At 38.8% G+C, this 21,452-nt stretch overlaps 1 protein-coding gene across 4 annotated transcripts; it reads right to left on the bottom strand.

The window, feature by feature from the left end:
* Positions 1–266: 266 nt before the first annotated feature.
* LOC124997140 (excitatory amino acid transporter 1-like) lies at positions 267–18,215 on the bottom strand. 4 transcript variants are annotated; one of them, XM_047570744.1, is made up of 11 exons: positions 18,058–18,201; positions 15,164–15,235; positions 14,271–14,410; positions 14,045–14,182; positions 5,162–5,366; positions 5,030–5,072; positions 4,496–4,776; positions 4,164–4,397; positions 3,230–3,424; positions 2,987–3,121; positions 267–1,364 (listed from the first exon to the last, which is right to left on the bottom strand). In XM_047570744.1, the coding sequence occupies exons 3-11, from the start codon at positions 14,407–14,409 to the stop codon at positions 1,154–1,156; spliced, it is 1,581 nt and encodes a 526-aa protein (XP_047426700.1). In that variant the 5' UTR covers position 14,410; positions 15,164–15,235; positions 18,058–18,201; the 3' UTR covers positions 267–1,153. The 4 variants fall into 4 exon arrangements, with proteins under 4 accessions (XP_047426700.1, XP_047426702.1, XP_047426699.1 ...); XM_047570746.1 differs by lacking the exon at positions 15,164–15,235 and having other exon boundaries at positions 14,271–14,403; positions 18,058–18,215; XM_047570743.1 differs by lacking the exon at positions 15,164–15,235 and having other exon boundaries at positions 18,058–18,212.
* Positions 18,216–21,452: the final 3,237 nt, after the last annotated feature.

Here is a 21,452-nt window from a genome sequence, read left to right as displayed (position 1 = left end):
TAGTGAATGAAATGAGGACAGAGTCCACTTGTTAATTGTTTTCATAATTTCCCCAACCCCAGCTCCAGTATGTCTCAAACCTTATCACTAATCACACCAGTGATAATTGTCCAGAGACTGGTGCCAGTTTTCACTTTGTACTATGTTCTATTGAACCAGTGACATTACTTTTGAAATACCGTTTCATTGGACAGTTAATGACACTGTTTTCAAGTGGATGATAAAGAAAAAAAAAACACTGCCTATATAAACAATAGCACGCAGAATGTTCTTTTATGTTTATTTCACTTAACTCATTATAAACTAGTTATAATGAACAAAATAATTAATATGTACTGCTTTCACCAAATGTTTACCTTCACAAGTTCAATACAGACCTATGTAATGAAATCACAGACGTACACACAATCTTTAAAAGTATTCAGTAATATTTGATTTACAGTAAATAAGCAATTCATAAATAAATAAATAAAATAATAAAAAAAAAAATCTCAGCAAGTCACTCACAACCAAAGGTTGAAGGCATGCTTTCAGGTGAGTTCTATGTGTGCCACTGGATGTACCACATGTGCCACTGGAACATAAAAAAAGAAGTCTAACATTAACTAACTGATCTTGGAAAGTTTAAAAGCTGATTGTTATCAGTTTGAGTTAATCACTGAAAAAATGGAATAAAGAGTTAGTATATATTTTCTAAAGATATTCACAATGTTTTCATCCTTGTTTGCACACAGCAGCAGATATTTTATGTTGTCTTATATACTGGTTTGTTCCAAAAACACTTTCACTTCACTTCTTAAACCTTCTATCCAGAACGCATACAAAACCTATTTTTGCCTCAGCTTCTACATGATAAAAATATTCATTAACATAGCAAACATACAAGACAGCAACTACCAGTTTTATTTAAAATACACAATACATGTATACAATATATTAAAGGATTTTTGTGATCATTTAGCGTGAAAAAGGATCATAAGAAATGTATTACCTCTGGGACATGACAATTAAGGCATGACAAAATTCATGTTCACAAAGCCAAGGTGTGAAATAAGTAAGTTGTAAGACAACAACATCTCACAATTAGGTCCCTACTCCCAACAACAGAACCAGCTGCAGGTATTAATCCCAGTAAGAGAAGCTCAGGGTTGAGCTACATATTTGATTCACTGTGACCACGTTTGTCATTTTCAATATCACTATCTTGGGAGATTAGCTTGTAAGGTTTCTTCCTTTCCTTCTCCTCTAGCACAGAGTTTCCCATCTCCACATCTTTGCTGCAGAGCTCATGTCGAGATAGGAACTCCACGATGCCGGCTCCAATCGAGTCCCCTAAAACATTGGTGGTAGTACGCAAACGGTCCCTGCATCCCAGCAAAAAAAATAAGGGATTAAGGGGTAAACCTGGAAATTTGGAACTCATAGACAAACAACAAAATATTGGTTCTAAGTTGGCTACTGATAATAAGACAAGGATTAGTCTGTAGTTACTAGTTACAGAATATTTAAGCATGTCATATTATGTATGTAAACACTGTGAAACATTTAGCAGGTAGGAACTGGTTATGTTGGACATTAATTATATGAAATGATGCTGTATTCAAGTGAAAATGTTTTTATCTTTTATGGATGTTCAAGAAGTTAAATTATTTGTTGTTACATAATCATGTCACTAAACATCAGCTACATCCTACATTTGTATCATCATCAGATTCTACATGTACACTTTAGTCAGATCTATGTATCTATGACAGATGTATGTTCATCTTGTTTCTCCTGCTGTTTTATTCTCTCTCCTTTCTCCCTCTACCTGGCCAGCCTTAGGCAGATGGGTCCCTCCGTATGAGCTGGGTTTTGCTCACGGTTTCTTCCTGTTAAAAGGATGTTTTTCCTTGCCACTGTCGCCTTCATGCTGTCTCTGGAGGTTTCAGGCCAGGTTTGAGATCATATTTTGTAAAGCAACTTGAAACAATTTGTATTGTTATTGACACTACATCAATAAAATTGAAATTAATTGAATTGAATTGAATTGAATTGACAGGCAGGTGATATATTTGGTGTTTTTATTGTGCTGGTGAGTCTCACTGAAGTTCACACTTTTCATACGATCACATAACATGCGATCTTTACTTTTTTTGTCACTATGTGATCACCAAACTCATAACTGATAATTGATGTGTGCAGTGACAGCACTCATAGGTAGAAAAGTGCTATATAAAAGCAAAACCATTTACCATTTACTCATACATAGGAAGGATCAGGCAGCACCAATGCATTCAGACCAGCAAAGGGAAAAGAGCATTATCCACAAAGCTGTTATATTTTATTTATGTCCATGCATGCAGCTCAGAGTAATCTGTATTAGGAACAGTATCACAACATTTCTCCTTTTGCATTTTAGGCATAACATAACACCTAACATAACATAACATTCTCGAGCTAAGGGCACACTGTTTTGGTAATAATCATCATCATAAGCCCATTGGGTAGCTTAATGTCACAGAATGCCTACTCATAATCACACTTTACCAATATATATAATAAGAAAGTACATTTCCATCTGCACTGTAATGAGGTACAATGTAGTACAGTAGCACTTTTGTGGAGTGTAGAAAGTCGTCCTGAAGCAAGGGTCTGATAGGCGTTTATTTTTGGTCCATCCTAGTTAAAGGAGACACTTTTTTTCTTAATACCCCAGTTAGCTGAATAGTTTCTGGGAAGACCATTCTAATTGAAATTATTCATTTGGGAAACCTAATTATGTTTCTATGTTAAAACTCATCACAAAAACATTCAATATGAAAAGGAGATTTAGAACAAGACTCCAGGGATTGGGGAGAAGTGTGTCACTCTGTGGTTGTGGTTATAGAACTGATTTTGAACTATGATTCAGGTACACTTACACTTGGTAGAACGACATCACATTCTGTATTTGAATGGATTTCAGACTAGATTGTCAATGTTTATGATACATAAAGCTACTCACAGGAACCAATCAACGGCAATGATGAGAGTGATGTCATCTGTAGGAAGTCCAACAGAGGTCAGTACAATTACCATGGTGACCAGACCAGCCTGGGGTATGCCAGCAGCTCCAATACTTGCTGCAGTTGCAGTAATACTAAATAAAGGAGAAAAAAAAAAAAAAAAAAATATATATATATATATATATATATATATATATATATACCACGGGGGGGGTTACAGCCCCTAGCTAGCAAATTTTTACCTGATAGTTATGATCTGCCCAAAATTCATCTCCATATTGTTGACCTGGGCAATGAAGATGGCTGCCAGTGCCTCATACAGAGCTGTTCCATCCATGTTTATGGTGGCACCCACAGGCAGCACAAAACGTGTGATCCGTTTATCAATTTTGTTGTTTTCTTCCAGACATTTAAAAGTGACAGGGAGGGTAGCAGAGCTAGGAGATGAAACAATGGAAACAAGTTGAGCAGAGACTGATGTATGTACCAGGAAAACCCCTTATTTTTATCCACATCTTATTAATTCATTATAGGGGAGAGCTTTGTTTGGAGCCAGAATACATTCCTGTTCAGTATGTTGTTTGATGTTTCTCTTTTGTTCTCTGTAAAATGCTTTGGATTTTACAGTAAGGTTAAGGAGCTATGGAAGTGGGTTTAAGGGGTAACCATACTGTAATTACTGGTTGTTTTGTTTGTATGTGCTTCTGTATTACACTCCTCTGTCTTCCTGCAAGCTACTAAATTGTCTGATTTAATGTTTAGATTTGAATGTCTTCATTGGAAGAAGAGATGGAGAAAAAAGAAAAAGTAAGAGCTGCTTCGGACCAATTTTGCTAAAATCTGTAGAAGTTCATGTGGTAATTCAGTGCTGTCAGTTCAACAATCTATAATGGAGAAGTGTGTTAATCTCGACAAACTTCACCCAGTATTTAGCCTGCAACACAGTGGTCACTGAGGTCCCAGTGGATAATTAATAACGGACTGGGAACTGTTTCAGTGATGACACTCTCCAACATCATGCCCTGTGTCAACAAGTATTTTGAAAAAGGTACAATAGAAATCCAAACAGAGTTGAGAAAGGACCTTAGGGTGCATTAAAAGTGTTGAATGGACAGAACTGACGGACTGAGCAGTTTGTTTGATTTGTTCATATCTGGTATACTGCGTATCACTTACCTGGAGGACGTCCCCAGGGCCGTTACCAGAGCTTGCAGTAGCCCAGCAATGAAGATAAAAGGGTTCTGTCGAGTGATGGCAAAATAAAGAGTGGGCAGAATGAGAACAGCATGGATCATCAACCCAATGATGACTGTGATGGTATACATGCCCAGCTGGCCACCCATCTGTGTCAGATCATCCATCTCCACAATCTTCCCTGCAATTAAGAACAGAATGCCAATAGGAGCATACCTGAGAGGAGGAGAACAACAAGTTAGTGCGAAAAAAAAAAAAAATGTGAGGCTACAAATTTTTCAAAACAACATCCAATGAAATCACAAAATTCTTACCACATGATAATGGCAACTAGGCGCATGATGGCTTCATTAAGGCTGTCAAAGAAGTCCCTCAGGAGTTGACCCTGTTCCTTCATGTTCCCGATTATTAGACCAAAGCACATGGAAAAGACCACCAATCCTAGGGCATTGACCCCATTCACCTGACCTGGCACTGGGATCACTTCCTCCCTGGTGTTCTCCATGACCTCCTGCGTTCCATTGGTTGAGTTGAAGAGGGTGTCATTCACTGTCACTGTCACATGAACAGTTTTCTTTCCATATTTGGTCTTGAACTGGAAAATGAGTGTAAATATGACTGAGGTTGAGTTTGGTGAAATTTAAAATGTTCACTGTATAATCTTAATTTTCAGAATTGGATAATCATTTTTTGTGGCTTATACCTGCCACATATGATAGTCACTAGGGTGATGGAAAAATGATAACACAATATGAGAGCATAGTTTCAGTGAAAATTGGTAACATTTTTCATATTATATTATATTATATTATAAGGCATATCATGCATTAATTGTGTATTAACCTCACCTGCTGTGTGCAGGCTTGGACCAGGTTTGGTGGAAACATATTTCTGAAATGAGAAAGCACTGTGATTTAAAAATGATGTGGGGAAATCAAGGTCAGACTTTATGGCTATTGTTGTTATTATATGCATTCTACCTGATCAGATCTAAGAAGGCATCAGCAGGACTGACTTGCTCTATGATCTGCTGCTTTCCAAACTCATCTTTTGATCCTTTCCCTGGGTGAATGATGAGCACAATGATGATACCAATGAAGACTGCAATGAAGGTTGTGGTCATGTAGTATATCACAGCTCTCATTCCCATCTTCCCTGAGGCTTTGCTGTCCAAAGCTGCCATTCCTAATGGACAGGGGGTGTAAATAGAAATATTTTTTTATAAGCAACAGTCATGTTCGCACTGGTATAATTTTAGTGTCATGTAATGTAGTTCTGTACCACCACATACAGTATACGTACTGAATAAAAGTGTTCAGATTCATACTCATCAATTCAATACAATTTTATTTTATTCATATAGTGTCAACAGCAATACAAATTGTCTAAAGATCTTTTACAAAAACCTTGGCCTGAAACCCCCAGAGCAAGCATGAAGACGATGGTGGCAAAGAAACCTTGAGCAGAACCCAACTCATATGGAGGAACAAATACAAGATATACCAGTAGCTGATGATATTACATGACAGTTTGAGAATATAAGAGAAATCATAGGCAGACTGGAGAATTGTTTATTCAGGTAGGTGTGGATAACTACAGGCCATGAAGAGTGGGGAGGTTGAGACCACGAAAACGGATGTAGTATGGAGTTCCACAGGTCAGAAACACACAACTCCAGGCCATAGACAATCACAAGAAGATGGAGGAGTGAAGAGGAGGAGAGAAGGGGAAAGGGAGACATCTCAGTTAACATGATATACAGTAGTAGCACAGAATTGCATGACTAGTAACAGAGAGGAAATTAGAAATTGGATGGCAAGAGCTCAGTGCCAGAAGAAAGAAAGTAGAGAGAAGAGAGCAGAGGACATGTGCTCAGTGTCCACCCTAGCCTATTCCAGCATAACTAAGGGATGGTTCAATCCAGTCCTAACTATAAGCCTGATCAAAAAGGAAAGTCTTAAGCCTGACCTTAAAGTAGAGGGGGTGCCTCCCACATCCAAACTGGGAGCTGGTTCGACATAAAAGGGGCTGAAGACTCTGCCTCTCATTCTACTTTTTGAAATTCCAGGAACCACAAGTAGACCTGGGCCTGTTGAGCCGTGCTCAACAGTCTCTCTTTACTAAAGCTGCATCCGTGACGGCAAGTGCTTAACACGCCTCATATAAAGTTGCCTACAGAGTGGCACAGTGTAAAAAGCCGCACACAATAGCAGAGGAATTAATACTTCACTGTGCATGGTTTCAACTATGCTTGATGACACTGCAGCCAGCAAACTAAGGGCTATTCCTCTGTCCAACAACACTATTGGCAAGCGCATTTATGACATGTCAAAGGACATAGAGGAGCAGCTTAATGATAAGGTGCGTGACAGCAGCTTTTCTCTGCAGATGGATGAAGCCACTGACAGTAACAAAAACTGTTTATTGATTACTTATGTCAGATTCCTAGATGGAGATGACATGAGGGAGGAACTGCTTTTCTGCAAACAAGTTACTGGCAGAGCCACAGCAGAAGACCTGTTTAAAATCATTGACTCTTACTTGAAAGAGGCCAATCTGAAATGGGAGGACTGTGTGGGGATCTACACAGACGGGGTGCAGGCTATGGCTGGGAAACGGGGAGGGCTGCAAGCGCGTCTCCCCCAATGCGCAGTGGACGCGCTGCATGATACACCGTGAAGCCCTGGCGTCTATACAGCTGAGTCCCAAGCTGAATGATGTGATGACCAATGTCATTGCCACCGTCAACTACATCAAAACATGACCTGTCGAAGCCCAGATTTTTTTGGCACTGTGCGAGGAAATGGGCTCCGACCACACAGCTGTTCTGTTTCACAGCGAGTCCCATTGGCTGACATGTGGGAAGGTGCTGTCCAGAGTATTGGAACTGCGAGATGAAATCTGCATCTTTTTGAAGGAAGACGGCAATGATCTTGCCCACAAATTTTACTGTAACAAGTTCCTCATGAAACTTGCATACCTCAGTGACATGTTTCTGAAACTCAATGAAGTGAATTTGCAGTTGCAGGGCACAAATACACACCTCCCCCATCTGGCAGATAAAATCACATTTGTCAGAAAACTTGAGATGTGGCTGCAGCGAGTGAAAGATGGAAATGTGGACTCATTTGAGAATCTGAAAGCATTCATTGAAGTCAACAAACTGCAGAACACAGTGACCCCATGCATGAAAACACATCTTAGCCCTTCAGAAACATTTCGAGAAATACTTCCTGATGCAGGATCCAAAAGAATATGACTGGATCCGTGACCCCTTCAGTGCAATACCACCTGCCCACTTCAGCACATCACAGGAGGAACAGTTCATTGATGTCACCTCTGATTCAACAATGAGGCTGCAGTTTCAGTCAAAGACATTGGCTGCATTTTGGATTGGATTTGGATTTGCCACATCCTACCTATGTGAGATAGGTTTTCTACTGTGGTCTCAATCAAGACTAAATACAGATCAAAGCTGGACATTTAAAATGAACTCAGAGTGGCAATCTCAAAATTGCAACCCAGGTTTGAGAAGATCTGCAGCATGAACCAGGCCAACACCAGTCACTGAAAAGATGTGAGGATTAAAGAAGTCATTTTTGCACAACAAACCTTTAGGTTTTTGTTTTTTTCTTCTCAGGGAGTTGGTCACGTTTTAAAACCCATTTTTGCAGAGGCAATTTTTGAAAAACGTTGTATATGTTGTAGATTTGAGAAATTTGAGACAAACTGTTATTTACTGTATTTTGTACAGTAACATACTGTATAATCACACGCTTGAACAAACCACTTTGCATTGTGGGACCAGCAGTGAACCAATCACCCACTGGATTCTGAACCTCGAAAATGAAGTCCACCTAACCCTCCGCTGCCTGTCACTCAAAGCGGGAACGCCCTTAATTATTCAGAACCTTAAACCTTATTTGGCTGAGGGAGTCGTGTTCTTCCCAAAGCCGAAAACACAACAGGAGCGATGCCTTAAGTGGATCAAACAGCGTAGAAGCCCCCCCTCTCCCAGCTAAATCTCAAGAAAATAAACAAGCATACCTGTCTGCTTCAAGGTAATGCTAGAATAGGCTAAAGCCATAGTGTTAGCTAGCTAGTAGGGTTGGAGCCAAACCTGAATACGTTTTCGGAAAGGCACAAATAACATGCTTTTTCCAAATTTATTTTTATTTATTTTGAACAAACTCTTTTAGAATTATTTGTATTCAAGAACAAGACAAACATCCTATCTATGTGTCCTATCTAATGTCTATTGGTAATGGTAAATGGTCTTGCTTTTATATAGTGCTTTTCTACCTATAGCTTTACAGTCACAGAGATTCAGTGTCTTGCTTAAAGACGTTTCGGCATTTGGCACATTCTGGAGATCGAACCAGTAACCACTCTACCTACTAAGCCACAGTCACCTCTATTCCCCTCCGCAAGCACCAAATCATCATCAAAGTCATGTTCTGACCCTTCAAGTCAGCCTAAACCACCTATATTAACATCAACGAATATTGCATATACATCCAGAATTATTATAATGGCCTATTAAAGAATACTTATTTTTACACTTACATTTCCTAAATTATAAGAGTGACTAAAAATAAATAAAATAAAAAAAAAATAAATGGATTTTTCCACCCATTTTGATTCGTTAAATTAGGCCCACCTGAAAAAAAAAAAAAAAAAAAAAAAAACGAATTACAGTGAACCCTCGCTATAATGCGGTTCACCTTTCGCGGCTTCGCGGATTTTTTTGTGCAGTTTTTTTATGCTTCTTTTTTACAATGCATTGTGTTCTGCATCCTGATTGGCTAAGGGACTGTAGACCAATGTCAGCAGTCTCCGTGCTTCCTCTCTGTACAGCCTGCCAAATTTACGTTTGCAAATTTTCTCCATGACAAAACCCACAATGTTGACGAAACGTTCTGCGCCCAAAAGGCAGAGGAAGATGCTAACTATCGCAGAAAAAGTTAAACTTCTGGACATGCTGAAGGAAGGTAGAAGCTATGCGGCTGTAGGACGCCATCACGGAATAAATAAATCTTCGGTTCGTTCCGTAAAGAAGGAGGAAAATAACATAAGGACAACAGCAGCGATAAGTTTTAACAAGGATATTTTTATATATCTTTAACAAATGCTTGGGCCTGAAAACAGGTTTTGATCGTTGGTTTCCATTCTATAGTATTGTATTGTATTGTATAATAATTGTAAAAAAAAAAAAATAAAGCTGACTACTTCACAGATTTCACCTATCGCGGGTTCTTTTTGGAACGTAACCCCCGCAATAAATGAGGGTTCACTGTATTGCCTTAATATGACAGGAGAACTTAAGTGCATGTAAACACGTTACTCCAATTAAAATCGGAGTTCTCACTATCCGATTAAGACACCCAGATAACGCGATTGGAATTTGATTTTCTCCGGGAATGTTTATATGCTGAACCGGACTTTTTAATCAGATAATGTAATGTGTGTGCACATGCTCCACAACCGCTGCGCTGATGTGTGACCCCGGAACAAATATATTCTGAGAAAGCCGGTCGCAGAAGAAGAAGAAGGTAAACAGAGCCAGTAAAAGAACCGTCTGAGGGATAGCGCACATCTTATCTGCAGCAGAAGTAGCACGCACATTACGTACGAGATTTAAAAAATGTACCATTGATTGAGACACTCGTGACTAAATTAATATACCACAACCAGACTGGGTTTATAAAAATACGTCACGCAGCACATAACTTGCGTAAACTTCTCCATAAAATATATTTTTCTAAAGATATTGAGTCCCCAAGCCTTTGATAGACTTGAATGGAACTATCTGGTTTTGGAAGCTTTTGGTCTTGGTGCTAACTATATTAAGATGATTAAAGTACTCTATTCTAATCCTTCAGCCATGGTCTTCACGGGCAACATATTTTCCTCCCCCTTTCCAGCATCAATAGACTCCCGTCAGGGCTGCCTTCTGTCTCCTCTTTTGTTTGCTCTCTCCCTTGAACCTCTTGAGCAGACAGTTAGGTGGCACCCCTCTCTCTCGCCCATATCCTTTTGCAACACTTCACATCATATATCATTATTCATGGATGACATTCTGTTATACATAAATAATGTGCCAGCATGTATTCCGATAGTATTGGAAGTTTTTGAGGAGTTCAGCATTCTCTCTGGCTATAAGATTAACTGGAATAAGACTTCACTGATGCCCCTTAATTCATCTCTCAACACTTCCACATTGCCAACACACATACAAGTGGTGGGGAGCTTCAAATACTTGCGTGTGGATGTCTTCCCCGGTTGTTCTCCATCTCTAGCAAAAACTTCCAGGGTATTATGAGACAGGTAGAGGGGGACTTGGAGAGGTGGACGCGACTCCCTGACTCCTTACAAACATTTGTGTCCATAATCAAAATGGACATCCATCCTAGAGTGAGCTTTTATTCTAATATGATACCCCTTCCCCCACCTAAGGGCTACTGGGACAAGATGCATAGCATAATATCGAAATTTATCTGGGGTAGGGGATGTCCACGCATCAAACTAATTACTCTTCAGTGCAACAATAAACAGGGGGGGGGGGGTCGGGGTTGCTGTCTCTAACTTTAAATTTTATTCTTGGTCTTATGTGCTGTGTCCGCTTTCTAATTGGCTGGGCCCCCAGATACATATATCATGGAGACTCACTGAGGAACATTTGGCCTCCCCTCATCTTCTTTAAGATTTAGTACACTCAAGTCTTTCCATTAAACGCTCCAAACTAAAACTCGGCCCCATTATGTCATTTCTTTTGACTGTGTGGCGCTGGAAGCCCCTCCACGCACTCACACGCACCCAGTTGTTACAATAATTTTTGAGCATACTCTACATTGAGTTGTCTGTTGCAAGAATGCACAGAGCTAGTCAGAAAACAATCCAAATCTGGACTTTTGTGGTGGTAATGGTTAAAAATTTACTGAGTCTTAATTTGAAATCTTTGTAATTTTTTGTCTATTTTATATACTTACTTTGGCCTATAGGACACTGATAAGATTGATGTATTATTTGCTGTATACTGTATGTGACGTACAAGATCATATTGGGACAGAGGGAGGGGGGAAGTCTCTTTTTTGGGGGGGTATTCTGGAAGGGTGGGTAAAGGAAAATAAATACCACTCGTTGTATTACTGCTTATGATACCTGTCATGCCATTCTCTTTTGAAAATAACAATAATTGATCACAAAAAAGTACTATTATCCAGCATGAAATGCCGGTCTGCCACATGAACGACTCTTGTTTAATATGTGACGCAATAGGTCAACCGGAAAAAAGGCCGCATTAACGTGGTATTAACCCACTGAAAAGTAAACATATCGCCACCTAGTGTGGAGGAGAAGGACATGTTCACGTGAGTTATTCCATTTTCTCCGTTGCATGTAAACTGGGACAAGGACTGTAGACAGAAAGTCGAATTTTGAGCAGAGCTCGTTTAAGCTCTGCATGTAAATACACTGAGTGAGTGTCAAAATACATTACCAAATTCCTAGTAAATTACTGGCTAATAACGAAGGTTGAATCAACCTTGAAAGCTGGTGCTACTTATTCCTACAGGTGTTCCATCTTTTCTGGATTAATTACAACCTGTCTGCATAAAAGCAGTGTTGGAACACACCGTGGTACCAGACCCTCATGAGTATTAGGTGAACAGTATTGTACTGCTGTAAGTAAGTAGTGTGTTGCTACAAAAATGCAGAGAAAAAGGCAATTAACAATGAATGAGAGACAGACCATCACAACACTTAAAATGTAGGTCTTTCCTACAGGGAAATTGCAAAGAAAGTTAAGGTGTCAGTGAGTACAGTTTTCTTCACCATCAAAAGGCACTCAGAAACTGGGGGAAACTCTGACAATAAGCGATCTGGCAGACCCAAAGCCATAACTGAATCAGAGGACAAGTTTCTGAGACAGCTTGCATGATAAGCACCTCACAGGACAACAGCTTCAACCACAGCTTAATAGTAGTCATAGTAAGTCTCAATTTCAACTGTGAAGTGAAAACTTCGAGCTGCAGGTTTGACAGGAGGAGTTGCAGCAAGAAAGTCATTGCTAAGATGTCAGAATAAGACAAAGAGGCTTTCCTGGGCCACGAGTCACTGCCATTGGACTACTGAAGACTGGAAGAAAGTAGTATGGACTGATGAATCAAAATTTCAAATCTTTGGTTCGTCATGCAGCATCTTTGTACGCCGTCGAGTAGACGAGAGGATGGTTCCACAGTGTGTGACATCCACTGTCAAACATGGAGGAGGAAGTGTGATGGTCTGGGGCTGTTTTGCTGGTCTGTGGCTGTTTTGCTGGATCCAGGACCGGACTAACCAAAACGGCTACCACAGCATTCTGCAGTGCCATGCAATACCCTCTGGTATGCGCCTAGTTGGTTAGAGGTTCATCCTACACCAAGATAATGACCCAAAACACAAGTCCAAGTGAACTAGACAGAAGAGTGAAAGCCAAGCAACCCACAAGTGCCACACATTTATGGGAACTTCTGCAACAGACTTGGGAAGAACTTTCTGAAGAACATTTGATTTCTATTATAGAAAGAATGCCACGAGTGTGTTAAGCTGCTATGTCTGAGATGGCTACTTTGATGAGTCAAAAGTTCAGATACATTTTGGTCTATAAATTGATTCCATGATTTCTTTTTCAACTCAAATTGCTTATTTGTTCTATACTTATATTTTTTAGATTTTGGAGATTCTTATATTTTGGAGTGCAATGACACAATATACTGAATAATTTTCAGTAAAAAAAATGGAAAAAGTGTGGTGTTCTAAAAAACTTTTGACTGGTAGTATATATACAGTAAGAATTACTATGAAAGTAACACAATTATTAGCCAGTAATTTACTGTAATTACTCTGAAAATCTTAAGTCCATCCCATCACTGCTTTATCCATCTCCCCTCCACTCTCATCTTCAGATACAGCAAGAACCAAAAGAAAGTGCACATTTGTTTTGGTTCTTGCTCTGTAACATTTTTATCTATAAAGACTTTGGACACACACACACACACAGACACACACACACACAGACACACACACACTTGTATGGCCATCTTTGTGAGGACACTCATTGGCATGATGCATTCCCTAGCCCCTTACTCTAACCCTAACCATCTCAACTAAATGTCTAACCCTAACCCTAACCTTCAAAATAGCCATAAAGTGAGGCCAAAAAAGTGAGGACCGACACAAATGTCCTCAATCTGATGGTATAAAACTTAAACTGGGCCTTGGAAAGATACTCTCAACACACACATACACACACCATTATCCAACATCAATAGCGACACACATTCATCTTTTCAGCATTCATTATGACACCAGCTTTTACAACCAGCAAGTTAACAGTCAGCTACCAACTACCAACCATCAAGAAGACACCAGCCACCTGGCCTAGCCAACAACAAGTATGTAGCACTTCATTGAGGTTTTCAAGTGGGCATCTCACTTCAACGATATTTCGGTAAGTTACACCCATGACACCTCAAGAAGGCTTAACAGTGAGTTCTAGCATCCTGGAGTCAACCACCTCCATGCTGCTGCCACCACCACCAATAGATTAGCTTAGCCCTTTTTACTGCTATTCAACAAAATACACAATTATGCCGGTCAGGTGTCCAAGCCACCTATCTCCCTGGAAGGGAAGGGGTGGGATGAGGATACAGACCCTAGTTTGGTAGGTGATGAGGGTGAGGGAGAGATGGGAGAATAAGGATACAGATGCAGGTTTGGGTTGCTGGATCCTTGTGAGATTTGTGAGATGTGATAATTCATCTTGCCAGACTAAAACATGGAAGAAACATAGAATAATACTGAAACATTTTAATGCTGTGCACCTGTTATTAGACTGGAGACCAGTAAAGGCAGGACAAGCATCTGAAGCATTCTCATTAGTAGCTCTCCAGGGAAAGAGAAGTACTTCACTTCGCGATAAGTCATCTTGTAGGGGCGCAGTGCAAATCCAAGAATGATACCTGCAGAGAGAATAAGCATATAACTCTATTGCATTAACAAGACTAAAAGAAGTCTGAAATGCGTGCAAATTGCAAAAATCATACACACCTACAACAACTGCTCCAACTGTAAAGAGCACAAAAGCATTTTTCTTGAAGAAGGCCTGGACATCCTCTTTGGAGATCTCCTCCACTTTCCTCTTGGCCTTCATAGTGCGTATGTGAATGCTTTCTCTGATGTGCTGCATCCTGCCAAAAATTTAAAAACTGCAGAGAAATGTACTAGGGGCTGAAAAGTTTTTATATGAAGCGAATACTAACAAATCCAACTGAATACAATTAAAATTGGTGGCTATAATCTTCCATGTTGACACTGACTTTTGCTTGAAAATATGTGTAGTCATGTTGCATATTACTAAAAACCGTCACAATATTTCAAGAGAGGAATTCACAAATAGGAAACATACATTAAAAATATTGACTAAAAGGAGTGTAAACCTAAACTGAATTGCAGTTAGAAGTGTACTGTGTCAGGGAATCAAATTATTAAATATTTAAGTCTAATAACTGCACTCGTCGAAAGGGGGCATCACTCACAGACATACACTGTACCCTGTAAGAATCAATCAATTAAAACTGGATCAATTACTAGAAAATAATTAATCTCATCATATCTAAGACGTCAGCTCTCAGTACAGGGATCATCTATTTCCAGCTAGCAAGGACCTTTCTGACAGCGACTTAAGTGAAATGTGTGGTTTATTGACAATGGTGAATAATGAATAATAAACAATATGATGAATAATATAACAGTTGGAGTAACAGAAAATAATGTAAATAAAGGGATAAATGAGTTTTAACGTAAGTGAGAAGTATGAACGAAAATGAGAACGCAAACCTAATTGAATCTAATTTCTTAAATTAAAGATTTAGATTTGTTTAAGGTTTGTTTGGTCTTATCACACGCATCAGCTCTGCTCAAATATAAAGGTGATAGTCTACTTATGGAAACTCCTTGGAGGCTGCTCCGAATAACTGGATCGGGTGAGTAAAAAGTATGAAGACCAAGATGAACTGAAAAAGAATGAAGACAAAGAAGACTGAAAAACAACCTGAATGTGAGAGAGGACTGAGCCTGAGATTGGCCCGGCTCTTATCTTCCCTTCTCCCCAGGGTGTGTCTCTTTGTTAAGATACTGGTCTTCCCGCCTTTACTATGATTTATGTATGAATGCTTTCGTTTCAAGAACATTAAATAACCAAACACTTTCAATGAAACATGTCGGCATTAAAAAACACATGATGAGAAACATTCATTAATTTCTACAACTTTCCTCATTATCTTAATTCATATAACTAAATAATAGTTCTAATAGCTAATATCAAGAGGAAGGAAAGGTAGATTATATTCGGGCTATGCTAACAAGTCTTGCTTTGTAGAATATAGACATATTAAAACGCTATAACAGTATTACTTGTTAGAATTACATTCCAAAGACATTTCTTTAACTAGCCTCTGGATGGCAGTATGGCTCCATGATAGAAACTTATGATTAAAATACTCAAACGCCAAACTCTTAAAAGTTTGTTGTAGAAAGACGAACAAAGCGGTAAATTAACATAGGTCAGGAGCTGGGCGTAGATTAAACATTGTAATTTCGGTTATAAGTGTACATTTCATAGTTTGTAGTTCTAGTCAGTGAGAGGTCCTGCAATTCTTAATTTATTTAAGACCATTATCTCCATGTGGTATGACACCAGCACATCTGTTCATAATCTGAGGGGTAGATTACACGTAAATGGGAGAAAAGTTTTAAACCCTTGTTCGTTGGCATTGGAATGTTCTTAAAAGCTTGCTTTATGGTTTTGTTTTATGGTCTTAGAAATCTTCAAAGGAAACAAAAACAGTCCTGTCCATTATGGACTGTCCAGCGAAGTGACCACTTCTGTTGGGTCAGGGGAGAAATCTGATGTTCTCCTACAACTGCAATACCGCAAGTGACCATTAGCAAATATTGGCAATATATCTAGCTTTCTCAATAGATTGATAGTTTTAACATCTGTTTCTATGTTGGCAGTACGTTTACATGCACGTGAAAAAAAACGAAACAAAAATTGCCTTAATCGGACTATAACAGGAGAACTTAAGTGCATGTAAACACGTCACTCCGATTAAAATTGGAGTTCTCACTAGACACCCAGATAATGCGATTGGAATCTTCAATCGGATAATGATTGAAAGCCAGTTATAGAAGAAGAGGAACGGAGCCGCTAGAAGAACCGTCTGAGGGATAGCGCGGATCTTACCTGCACCAAAAGTAGCGCGAACATTACGTACGAGATAACAAAAAAAAAAAAAAAAAAAAAAAAAAAGTACTATTATCCGTCTGGTTGTTGTTTGAATTGCCGGTCCGCCGCATGAACGACTCTTGTTTATTATATCACGTAATAGGTCAACCGTAAATCGAGCCGTATTAACGTGGTATTATCCCGCTGAAAAGACACGTATCACCACCTAGTGTGGAGGAGGAGAACAGTTATTCGATTTTCTTGCGCTGCATGTAAACTGGGACAAGGACTGTAGTCAGAAAGTCGAATTCTGAGCATAGCTCCATTAAGCTCTGCATGTAAACGCACTGACTGAAGTTGAAAATATGTACTTTAGCTTCAAGTGCCTAAAACTGCTAAAGTGTATGGGATATTGTCTATGTCAGTCAGTATGATGCAGACCTTTTATATACTCAATGTGTTTCTGTAATGTTTTACCAGATTCTTTTATTTTTGTTGAAGGATCCCATCTCTAAATCAGTTTCAATATCTTTCTTGTTATGTTGCAGCAATGTTATTTCAGATAAATAAATAATAAAAATAATAATGCACAAATCCGTTTAATATAGTAATTTAGTCATTTATGTAATACCAAATATTAAAAAAGGAAAATAGGTTTTATTCCCAAAAAGGAAATTGGAGGTTGGTTTTAAATAATGTACCTAAATATAAACATATCGTTCACTAAAACATCCCTTTTTTCTGATCCACTAGAAGGATGAAGATGTGGGACAAACCCCAGTCTCATTGTTCTTTATCAAAATGTGTTAAATGTTTATATGTTTACATATAATATATGGGGAAACACAGAATTGGGATATCCAGCATTTCAACACATTAATTTGGAAGGGGTCTACTTGACCAATTCAGGCTCCTGGAGTCAGTGTTTGATTTCAAATTCATGTTTAAATCCAATCTTGCACAAAACAAAATTTGTGAAATTTGCTCTTGATCACTTTAATTAGAAGCATGTCAGGATTTCAGCAACAAACAGAAACAGTTTAAGTGTTCAACTGGACTTCCACACACACACACACACACACACACACACACACACACACACACACATATATAGATATATATACACACACACATACATATACATACATACATACACACATATATACATATATATACACATATATACATACATATATATACACACATATACACATATACATATATATATACTTATACACACATATACACATATATACACATACATACATATACATACATATACATATACATATATATATATATGCGCACACACACACACACACACACACACACACACACACACACACACACACATAAAGACAGCTAAACAGGGATTAAGTGGAACAACTCTATTATAGCTTTCAACCTGCTTATTATCTAAGATTTTAAAAATGAAATGTATTCTTTGTGGGGTCATAATTAAGATTTAGAAACATACTTATGCTCTACACAAAAAAAAAAAGAAATTTATGAAATTCACTTCTACTTAATACCTTAAAAATACCCTGTGCAATTAAAACAGGTACCCAAATATGTTTTAAAATCATTTAAGAACGGAAGTCCACTCACCTCTTCGGGCAAGCACTCTTCACTTAACAGAGATGGTTGACCTGGCTAGCCTATAAAACAGGAGGAGATCAGGACAAGAATGAAGGAGTTTTCCTGGAGCTTCAGAGATTCAGTAGGACAGAGTGACAGGGTGTTAGCAAGCAAGTGTGGAAAACAGATATGTGCTACACCCACCATATTCAGAAAATATGGGAGGGGGAGGTGGAGGGGGAGTCATCCAGAAAGAGGGGGGAAGGGACAAGAAGGACAAACTGTTAGTCCTGTGACACAGTTTCAGGTAAAGCTCAGGTGTATGAAAAACTATGCCGAGACATATTCTGAAAAACATCACAGAAACACTGATATGCTATTAAATGTCAAGCTATATCGGTCCCTCAGCACTCATCTACACCTCATCTTTTCTCATCTCCTTTTCCCATTTTTCCTTTGAGGTTTTTACACTATTTACCTAAAACAATAGTGGCTGCATATTTATGTACAATTATGCATGAAGAGTTTCTGCAATAAAACGGTAACCTAAATGATACACATCATCTCACTCGGGACGTGTTATAGTTTGAGTTAATTCCACCGAGCAAATGACACACCACAATTAGCTGGAAAAAAAAAAAAAAATAGAACTTGAGCTGTAACAAGTGACCTCGCTGTATGGAAGGATATTCCCTCAGGAAGGTGAATATAATTAGTGAAGAACACCCCTCAAAAATCAGACCGAGTAGTCTTTTACAAACATCATTCCTAATCACTCTACTCTTGTGAGTTAAACATCTCAGTATACAATTCCAATATGTACAATATATTTCCAAATTCCAATTAAGTTGGGATGTTAATAATACAGAATGCACTGATTTGCAAAATCCTTTCACTCATTGTAAGGCATCTGTAATGTAACATCTCTTGAGGTGCATAAAAATCCTCCAGAGCCAACAACTTTTTAACAACTTTAACATGTAGTTATCCCACTTAACAAGCTTTCTCCGCCGCAGCATGTGTGTGCTCTCTCTGCATCTGTACATGAAAAAAGCGGCACAGATAAAACAAAGAACTAGGGCATTGCCAGCTTATGTGTGCATCTGCTGGTGAAAATAAGGAGCTACTTCTGAACTCTGCAAGGCTGTTTAACGCCCAGTGATGCGAATAACGGCGTTACAATAAATGGTGTTACTTTTTCAGTAACAGGGTAATCTATCTAATTACTATTTGTAACGACGTTTCCGTCACTGACAATTAAATGGGCCACGTTACAAACTAAAGCTGCCTGTTATCATCCGACTTGAGCTTCAGCTCAAAAACAAGTTTTGGTCTACTCCCATAAAGACTGATCTCTGGAGGCTGAGGTTGTTGTTCCTTTTTTTTAATCAAACAAATCAAATGTGTTGATACACGATCGTTAATGGAAACGTGTAGGTGAAGGGCGACTGTTTTTATATACAGCTTGTATAGTGATCTCCCACTTTTTTAACGATCGTGGCAGCGCTGTTCATCCGAGAAAAAGGGGGGATTTGGTGGCAGATATCAGGCTCTGTGCAGGACACCGTGATTTAATTTAATATCAACAGCCTTTTGAAAGAGTGGGGGTTCGACCGGTTCATTCTTCAGGTCATCAACAAACTGCAACATGATCTGCAATGTAGGCGATGATGAATTAGGGAGAAAAAAGCAGTCGCAGCTCTCACGGCGGGAGGTCCAACCCGGGACTTTTGCTGATGTGAAAGCACCAAAGGCAAGTCGACCCGGGTCGACCTGGGAAGCGCCCTGCAAAGATTTCGACGCCTAATAAAAGTTGAAACAAAGTCTTTCGTACACGTTGCCAGGAGGTCTAAAAGTAATGGTAAAATGCAAATTGAAACGACATCACATTGCAACCTCGACGTATTTTTAACTGCCGTACACTGTAAAAAAAAAAAAAAAGTAATATAACAACATTTTACTGTTTATTTTGCAGATTATTGCAGAAAAAACTATATTCCTGTTCTTTTACAAAAAAAACATTAGAAATACAGATATTTATTGTTAAAATATGTTCACAAATGTATCATAATTTTACAAATATTTATCTGTTATTCAATGGAATAAACTGTAAAATTCAACTTTACCCGAGAAATTTAATAGCAAAATAACTATTAAACACTGTAGGCTATTGTGTATACACACACACACACTCCAATGTAGATCCCACGTCATCCCACAGCGTGTCTAAGACATTTTAGTGCTGCAACGTCTCCCTGCACAAACACAAAAGAAAAAAACATGAACGCGACATGTCATTGGAATGCGTGCTTTGAAAAGCACGGGTCCTGTTTGGATTGGTCGACAGAAACGGTTAGAGAAGAAGAAGAACAACAAGACATGCCATTGGCTGATGGGACACTGAACATCCGTATGTGACGTTATGCTTAACAAGGTCAACAACCACCACGTGGCAGTCTGTTTGGTCACAGAAACTTGGAGCAAACAGCAACTAATGTCGACGCTGGAGGAAGGACGAAGGCAAAAGGCAAGTATCAAACTGAGGCTGAGTAGTATTAGCTTTATTTACCACCATGCCTCTGACTTTACTTAGTCGACAAAAGGCACCGAAACCGCTAGCATGTCGTCAATTGAAATGTTAGCTAACTATGATGACAAAAGTATGGCCGGCAGCGGCGGAGTCGTCTTCACGTGGTGTCTGCCAGTGCTAGTCATAGATATATATCTATGACTGTTAGTAGTCAGCCAGACCAACCACTTTTTATTTTATTTACACTAACGTCAGCTTATCACTTAACAGTGAGTCATTACATTTGCTTTTGTGAACTGACTGACACAGGCGGAGAGAAAGAGGAACAACATTTGTTTAGAGCTGCAACAATTAACAATAATCGATTATTAACCCTCTTCGACATTTGCACTAGTTTTTTGGCCATAACCTTGACTTGAAATGGCATGATTTCTGTCTAGGATAGGAAGCTGGATTTTATGTAACGTGTCAAAATGTCAAAGTCTTCTTTCCACACAGACTGCTCCTGCTCCTCCACATGCAGGTGTCACTAGTGAGACATTTTAAGTGGATTTTCTTCCAAAGATGATATGAAATGATACTGAGATTTGGTAATGGTTTATTTCAACTAGTTACTCCTTCATAAAACTAATATTTTCATCTTCCTCTTGCCTCTCACAACTCAGCCTTTCTCAGACCTACTCTGCCTTTTTCAAGGTTTTTCAAATTTTAATTTTGGTGCAACACTAGTCAGTGGTCAACATGAAATTCAAACCAATACTGAAAAATATGTAAAGGATAAGTTAACGATCATCTTCTAGTTTATTGAGGGGAGATCTGCTAACACGGTTTAGGTCGACTATTTCACAACCAATAGCATTTATTTAGATTTTGGCAAATTTCATGATTCATAATT

The sequence above is a fragment of the Mugil cephalus genome, chromosome 19 (assembly GCF_022458985.1).
Source record: "Mugil cephalus isolate CIBA_MC_2020 chromosome 19, CIBA_Mcephalus_1.1, whole genome shotgun sequence".
NCBI classification, from domain to species: Eukaryota; Metazoa; Chordata; class Actinopteri; order Mugiliformes; family Mugilidae; genus Mugil; species Mugil cephalus.
Note: the sequence above shows the minus strand (reverse complement) of the source record. Positions and strands in the feature narration are given on the sequence as shown.

What these genes read in the sequence shown, in the direction of transcription:
- LOC124997140 (XM_047570743.1), bottom strand. Translation starts at nt 14,409, where the DNA reads ATGCAGCACATCAGAGAAAGCATTCACATACGCACTATGAAGGCCAAG. An exon ending in GGTCTCCAGTCTAATAACAG is followed by an intron (nt 5,367 to 14,044) that starts GTGCACAGCATT and finishes CCTGTCCATTAG; the next exon opens with GAATGGCAGCTTTGGACAGC. An exon ending in GGGCAGATCATAACTATCAG is followed by an intron (nt 3,122 to 3,229) that starts GTAAAAATTTGC and finishes TCCTTTATTTAG; the next exon opens with TATTACTGCAACTGCAGCAA.